Source organism: Podarcis tiliguerta (genome assembly GCF_965153285.1).
Source record: "Podarcis tiliguerta genome assembly, chromosome: 11".
Taxonomy (NCBI): Eukaryota; Metazoa; Chordata; class Lepidosauria; order Squamata; family Lacertidae; genus Podarcis; species Podarcis tiliguerta.
This window is the reverse complement of record NC_139544.1, coordinates 36,368,690-36,376,548: the sequence shown is the minus strand read 5'-3', so window position 1 is coordinate 36,376,548 and position 7,859 is coordinate 36,368,690. Positions and strand designations below refer to the sequence as shown.

The window sequence follows — 7,859 nt, the reverse complement described above, 5'->3', positions numbered from 1 at the left end:
ATTTCCAGCATCCTGAAAACGTATCACCATTTAAGAAAGATGCTATAAATGGGGAAAGATCTTGATTTTCTTTTAAAAAAAAAAACATGTCTAGAGCTTTTGTTCAAATAAGCACAAGCATCAATATATTCCAAAATTCCATATCATCAAACTGTAATTTAGATGTTTTAGAAGAGTTAGGGAGGAATATAGTGTGCATCTCTCTTCTCCGATTAGAACAGTGGAATATAACACCCCTAGCCAGCCAGCTCAACAACCCAGAAAAAATGGGCAACAGATCTCTGAATTAGGAAAACTCCTCCCAAATCAATGACTAGAAAGGAGGCCATATAACTCTAGGAGTACTGGCTAAGACACACTTTGGTAAAAATGGAAGCAGCAGAGGCATCTGTCAGTCAGAAATAAGGAAACTATATCCATTCTGACAAAGCAAGTTTCCTTCAGAGAAGTATCTTGTGAGAAGTTCCAACTTTCTTTTCCCATACACTTCCCGCCCCCGCCTCAATCCTACTCAATTAAGGAATATAGTTCTGGGATTTCCTAAATGTACTAACATCCTCGTCTCTTCTGTGAAAGTTCAGGAGGGTGGCAACACGAGAGCAGGCCTCTTCTACTATGGCTCCCTGCTTGTGGAAAGCTCATTTTTAGGTGTCAGGCTAAAACATTCCTCTTTTCCCAGGCCTTTGGCTACTTAAACAATATTTGGCCTTTTAAACTGTGGGGCATATTGTTTTTTCTTGTTACTATGGTATACGTATTTTTGTGTTTTTATATTGTAAACCGCCCTGTGTTGCTCAGGTGAAGGGTGGTGCAGAAATTTAATAAATAAAATTAAATAAAATTACCGTATTTTTCTCTCTATAACACTCACATTTTTCCTCCTAAAAAGTAAGGGGAAATGTCTGGTGCGTGTTATTGAGTGAATGTGTGGTCCCTGGAGCTGACTGGCCCGAGTACAGGGGCAAAAATCAGATCGCAGAGGAGGGAAGGCTAAAGAGAGGAGATTGCTGCTTTCCTGCATTCTGCCTCAGGGTCTTACTGCCCACTGTTTTCGCTAGGAGCACAGCCGACAGCCACCACCTCCTCCTCTCCGTGCTCCGCGGCTGCTGCGTCCAGCATTGCAGGCAGCCGAAAAATGCAGGTGGGAGAGAGAGAGAGAGAGAGGGCTAGCTTGGGTGGGTGGGGAAAAACTTTTGCCTTCCTTTCCTCCCTCCCGTTAAACCCCTCTCCTGCATTGTTAGCCAGCTGCTTCTCCGCAGCTGGCTAACAATGCTCCTTGTCCCTTCTGTGTTTTTCCTTCCCTCCCCACTGAAAATGTGGTTACAAAGCACGGATCCACATGGATCCTCAGGATCTTTGCATTGGGTCACCCCAAATTCACCATCAGATCACATAGCATGTCCATGGCTACAGCCTACACCAATAAAATCACACACCCACTGTTGCCTGGGGCTGCAATGGTGCAAAAACATGGTTACAAAGCATGGATCCACATGGATCCTCAGGATCTTTGCATTGGGTCACCCCAAACTCACCATCAAATCACATGTCTGTGGCCACAGCATGAAGCACAAAAATGATACATCCACTGTTTCATTCAGATTCCCCCCCCCCTTGTTTTCCTCCTCTAAAAACTATGTGCGTGTTATGGTCAGGTGCGTGTTATCGAGCAAAAAATACGGTAATCTATTTATGCACAGCAGTGCTCTGCACTGAAATATTAATATACAAAAAAATTGCCTGAACTTGAAAATGATTTATTGCTAATAAATATTTTGGATAAAACCATTTTGTTTTAGTCTAAAAGCAGAAATAAACCCAGATACATTAATCTGCCTATTTTGAGTTTATACAGTGGCTGCGGATCTTAAGCCACACATGCACTTCTCCTGTGTAAATGTAGGAGAACTTAGGCACATTCCTAACAAGCATCTACTATTATAGGTGCTACTACTATTTGAGGAAACCAGATATATACCAAAAGATGAAAGATTACTCCTTAATTTTCCCAGTCTGTGCAAGGCAGGTTCTCCTCTTCATCTTCAGACTCTGGTGATGCTTCCTTAATTCGCCGTAGTGCTTCATGGATGCTGCGTGTCAAAGGGTCATCATCAGGTAGAATTGTGAATGATTCTCTCATAAGGTCCTTTTGCACTTTCTTCAGTTTCACACCTTTTCTTATCTGTGCCAAGATGTTATTGCTGTCATCTTCGTCAGGGAAAGGCGGGAGATTTCTCTGCTCAACTTTCCTCAGGTGGAAGCTACCACGTTTCAAGGAAGCCAACACCTCATCCATTGGGGAACTCACTGCAGAAAATCAAGAGTTCAGTAAGCACTGCAACTTTTCATATTTTATGCTATGAAATTTCAACAAGACATTCACAAAAGCCAAGGATGTCTGAAATCTCCTTTTCCTCTCCTCCTCCTTGCGGCTCCACCTCCTCTCCATTGGGTTCCCCAACCCACAAAGCACATCTCCTATATGGAAGGTAAAAAAACCCTGCTATATATTTCTAATGCACTGTTTCCACAATTCTGAAAAAAAGGTACATTATTTTCAGATCACAATAATCAAGCCCATAAGAAAGAAGATCAAAACAATTGGAGGATTATGTAGTTCCAAAGGTGAAATGAAGCTACTGCATCGAGAGATGAGCCCCCACTGTTGTCTTTGGTTCTCACAAAATGTCTGGTAAGTATCTGGCTCAACTTTCTACGTTAGGACAATGCAGCTGGTATTGAGGGAGGCTGCCATTCCTTAGAGAGCCAACCCAATCCCTCTACATACCCAAATGCCCTTGTGTACAGGGGCAACGACCAAACCTGGACACCTCCTGGTCTACCTGCCCACACATGCATGTCCACCTAGGGCAGGGGTCTGCAACCTTTAAGACAAAAAGAGCCACTTGGACCCGTTTCCGAAGGAAAAAAAACCTGGGAGCCGCAACACCATTGCGACATTTAAAGCATGCGCGCCGCTGCCCTCCGATCTGACAGCGGGCGGGAAGGTGACGTTGGGACAGTGCGTGACTAACGCACACACTGCCCCCATGCGACGTCACAGCCAGTACTGCACCCACCACAGTGGGGAGTGTCGGGGCGCACAATGCGCCTCCTCCCCTCGCTAGTATCCGCCCCAGAGCCGCGGCAAAGGTGTAAAAGAGCCACATGCGGCTCCGGAGCCACGGGTTGCAGACCCCTGACCTAGGGAATAGGTTGGACTGTGCCCTTAGTTTTTAAGATCCACTGTATCATGTTTATTCTTTTCATTTATAAACCACAGATCTGTTAAGATACACCACTTCCTACCGGCAGAGGTGTGGAACCTTGTTCTTAAAAGTTCTGTTTAAAAAAAAACAAAACTTTTGGTACTAGTACAAAATAAGTACTCTGAGCTGTGGACTAACACCCTGTACTCAAGCCATTGAAAATGTCACCATTTATTAATTAAAATATACCAACGCCACCTTTCCCATTGTTCAATGTTGACAAAACAGAAATCAAAATTTGGATAAAAACATCAACAGAGTTATCAAGAGTTTTCATTAATTCCACCAGCTGGAATCCAGAGATCTACTTCAGGTGTAAAAACTGTTTTGTTGCTTTTTTTTGCTCAAAGCCACCAACACCCCCTCCCCTGGGAAACATCACAAAATGGTATTAAAAGACACACACACCCGTTTCAAACATGATTTGGGGGGATCATGTTCAAAAATCACAAAGCCATGGTATCTTGGGGGGTAAAGGTAAAGGTAAAGGTACCCCTGCCCGTACGGGCCAGTCTTGACAGACTCTAGGGTTGTGCGCCCATCTCAAAGAGGCCGGGGGCCAGCGCTGCCCGAAGACACTTCCAGGTCACGTGGCCAGCATGACATCGCTGCTCTGGCGAGCCAGAGCCGCACACACAGAAACGCTAGTAAGCGGTCCTTATTTATCTACTTGCACCCGAGAGTGCTTTCGAACTGCTAGGTTGGCAGGCGCTGGGACCGAACAACGGGAGCGCACCCCGCCGCGGGGATTCGAACCGCCGACCTTTCAATCGGCAAGCCCTAGGCGCTGAGGCTTTAACCCACAGCGCCACCCGTGTCCCATCTTGGGAGGTAGAGACCCTTTTTTATTACTCAAGGTAAGGAAAACTGCTTTTTCTTTTCCCTGAATCACATTCAAGAGAAATGAAGTTACCTCTTCTCCTCTGCAAGCCTTCCATATCGCCCATTTTCTTTAGTTTCTTCTTGGCACTGACCAACTGGCTGCTATCAAAGAAATGAGCTGATGGTGCTATAGTGGTCAGCAGTGCTGGCTTCTCAATGCTGGGTTGTTTCACAGGGCTACTGCTCTTCTCAGAGCACTGAGTAGACTCTTCCTTGGTGGGCAGAGGTGGTGGCGGCGGCGGTGGAAGAGGAGGAGGCATTGGGGCCTCATTAACTATATTGGGCTGAAGTTCATTACTGAGAAGAGCAGGAGGAGAAGGAATTTGAGAAAATTCAGAGATAACGCCACAGGGAGGTGAAGTATCTTCAAGTGGTCCTAAATTTCTAAACTCCTGGATTTGTAAAGGTTGTATTCTTTTTTCTTGCCCCACCACATCAGTCTGTGTAGTTACAGGTAGCGACAGACGATGATCAGCACATGAAGTTGAACTGGCTGTACTTTTTCTTCTTGCATGGGCCAGTCGAAGTCTGGTTGATTTGAGTATTACCTGTCCAGGATAGCGCTTAGGAGGGGGGGGAGAAATGAGTTAAAAATTAGGCAAGCATCAAAAGCATGGTGACTAACAGCACAATTTTAACCCTGTAAACTCAGAATGAAGTCCTACTGAATTCAATGGAACTTACTCCCAGGTGAGTGGGGTTAGGATTGCAGGCCAAGAGACATTACTGCTAACCTCAACTGCTCACATATAATTATGATTCAACCCTTTCAAAATTGTCAGGTTAACTTGTAAATTGAGAAACATAAACATGGGAATTAATTAATATGAAGAGAAGTATAACACAATTTTTTCCTAAGAATAATTCCAATGTTCTTTTCTATTTTCTTGTGAATATGAATATAGTTTAATAATTAAGAAGGCTTGTTTCACACATTATATAGCAATGATTTATGGTTGCCATCACATATACAAACAACACGAAGCCATAGCTAATGCATGCTCTCTGGAACAAGTACTTGTGTCAAAGGCGCTATTATTGGTGGGCAATCATATATGTATATGTATATGTATATGTATGTGTATGTGTATGTGTATGTGTATGTCTAACTTATGTATGTGTGTAACTTACAAAGCATCAGTAGAATGTCTCCCTTCTTCCATTTACCTGTTTAAATGTTCGAAGTCTGTCCAGTGTTATCTGTCGTTCCTGAGTAACCCATGAGCTTTTTCTTTCTTCTTCAGCTTGCAACTGCTCCCTCTTCTAAGAATGAAAACAAAAAGATGAAAGTTGGAGGTTAGAAACACCAGGCTGGGAGGACGAATTTGGATGGAATAACTTTCACCCACTACTGCTTAGTCCCAGTTAAAGTTAACTTTTTTCTTCCTTTCGTTAGAGGTTTTAAACCAAAACCTCTTAATCCAGGCATCATACACAGCTTGTCTTTGATGAGACAGGAAAATGGGATTGTTAATCTTTGTTTTCATTTTAATCACCAGGAGCTCAATATTAAGTGTAAAACGAGTTGCTTTTTGCCTTAGGAACCATAAATCTTTGGAACCCCCTGAAGAAACTTCACTACTTCCACACAACACCACTTCTTGTGGAAAGCTTTCTCTTTTCTTTTTTCTTTTCTCTTCTGCCCTCTGCCTCTTCTCACTCCAGTGCAGAAGAGATCTCCACACCAACCACCCATCGAAGTCCAGCTTTGCAAAATAAGGACAGGTACTAAATCTCTCTTTCCCCTCTCCTGGCAAGTACCTCAGCTGACCATGTTCTTCCCCACCCTCTCCACAGGACTCCAGTCATCTACCTTCTTCCCCTCTCCCTCTTCCCATTCCCTCTCCATCCTTCCATCCCTCCCCTCCCCTTTTTCATGTCCCCAGACATCCTACTGCTTTGTCTTTCTGTCTTTCTTTCTCCTTCTCCCCACCCGCATTTCTGCTTTCTTGAGGTGATCTGCTCTTTGCCAAGCCCTTTTATTCTTCCTTAGTAGTTCTGCTCCTTTACAAAAATGGAACTTATTTCAAAGCATGTCCCAAAGTCATCCAATTGCTTTCTTCCAATTCTTGCCCTAACCCCTCCCCAAAGCCTTCCAAAAACAATATACCAACCTCCTTCTTCTTGACAATTTCCCCATCTCCTCTAAAGCAACTGGCCCTAGGCCCCAGTCTGTATTAATTGATTCCAATCAACCCCTTTTTAATGAACATGCTGATTCCCTTTTATTGTAATAAATTGTTTGAATGATACCCTGTGGTATTCTTTGACTCCATAAACTGCCAGGTATGGGACATGTTCCGGTCTCAATGTCAAAAGATCGGAAATGGCTTGTCAAGGTTGCATGTGAGAACTACAAGTTTACAAGTTTACAGGCAAACTGTATACTTCATAACACCTGTCAGTTAGCTTCTAGCTAGCTGTAGGGTTGCAGCCATTTTTATTTTTAAAATGTCAGTAATTATCAAATACAGCATTCATTGCTTTGTAACAAGAGCAGGACCAGACCGGTCATAGATGCAAACTAGGATACCACCAGATACCAAAATTATAGGTGAACGTCCCTCAGCTGCATCATGACTTAGAAAGAGGCATAACCTGCATATTTAGACTCCTTCATGCTTTTAGAAGAAATTGGGATTCTAATTTATGTTAGTGATGCTGCCTAGGAATCTGTAGATAGTAGTTAGTGCAGATAAACTAATGTAGAGTGTAAGATGACGATGGTGATAAATTATGCTACAAACTGATATTTTTCTGATGCTGTATTTTAATTGTATCTTATTACAATGATTTTATATGTGAGCTTCCAGAGTACAATGTTATTGCGCAGCTTTATAAAAAAATAGCATTTTTTAAAAAACAGAATTGTGGTTAGTAACATGAAAAATGAAATCAATAAAATAATATTCTTGTCAGCCCTTGGTCATTTAAGATACAGTTCTTTAGCCACTTACCTTGGACCAAGTGTCACTGAATTCAAAGTGACCTACTTCTGAGGAGATGTGCATAGAATTGCAGTGTTAATGTCCTATTACTGTCCTATTGTATATTGCTCAGTATACAGTAACATTCAAAAACAAGGCAGGGGGATTTAAATTTGCTTAAGTTGGGGGGAAACCTTGAGCTGGAGCCTTATTTTAATATTAACCAAGATAAAACTCACAAACTGTGCAGTATGCTGTGACTCTTCTTCACTCTGAAAGTGCTGCAAGAATTTTTCATGATGTTTTGCAATGCAGATCTCCTGTCAATACACAAGATACTGTATAAGATAATAATAATAATAATAATAATAATAATAATAATAATAATTTATTATTTATACCCTACCCATCTGGCTGAGTTTCCCCAGCTTCCAATCGAGTGTTAAAAACAATACAGCATTAAATATTAAAAACTTCCCTAAACAGGGCTGCCTTCAGATGTCTTTTAAAGATAAGATAGCTACTTATTTCCTTCACATCTGAAGGGAGGGCATTCCACAGGGCGGGCGCCACTACCAAGAAGGCCCTCTGTCTGGTTCAATTGAAATGATCAACAGTAATCAAGCTAAGAAGGTATAAAATGAGTAGCACAAAATAATTTCAGTCTAAACACAGCAACAAATGTGAGGTTTGTTTTAAAAATACGCTTTAAGTATTTTCTGTATGTTTGTTTTTTAAAAACCCGGAAAAGCAGTCACTGGTAAGGCGTAGATGGACACAA

General features: G+C 42.2%; 1 protein-coding gene across 4 annotated transcripts in view; it reads right to left on the bottom strand.

Moving 5' to 3' along the window:
• JMY (junction mediating and regulatory protein, p53 cofactor) overlaps positions 1 to 7,859 on the bottom strand; it is a 45,383-nt gene that overhangs the window by 8,710 nt on the left and 28,814 nt on the right. For 3 of the 4 annotated variants that reach the window (XR_014503050.1, XM_083403842.1, XM_083403841.1), the window contains exons 7-10: positions 7,318 to 7,398; positions 5,319 to 5,414; positions 4,183 to 4,714; positions 1,997 to 2,307 (exon numbers count right to left, since the gene is read on the bottom strand). Coding sequence is in view for 3 of the 4 variants with exons in the window: in XM_083403842.1 (XP_083259968.1) it covers positions 2,000 to 2,307; positions 4,183 to 4,714; positions 5,319 to 5,414; positions 7,318 to 7,398 (1,017 nt within the window). In the remaining variant the exon portion in view is untranslated. Of the gene's footprint in view, positions 1 to 1,978; positions 2,308 to 4,182; positions 4,715 to 5,318; positions 5,415 to 7,317; positions 7,399 to 7,859 lie in introns of all 4 variants that reach the window. The other variant, XM_083403840.1, reaches the window with a different exon arrangement.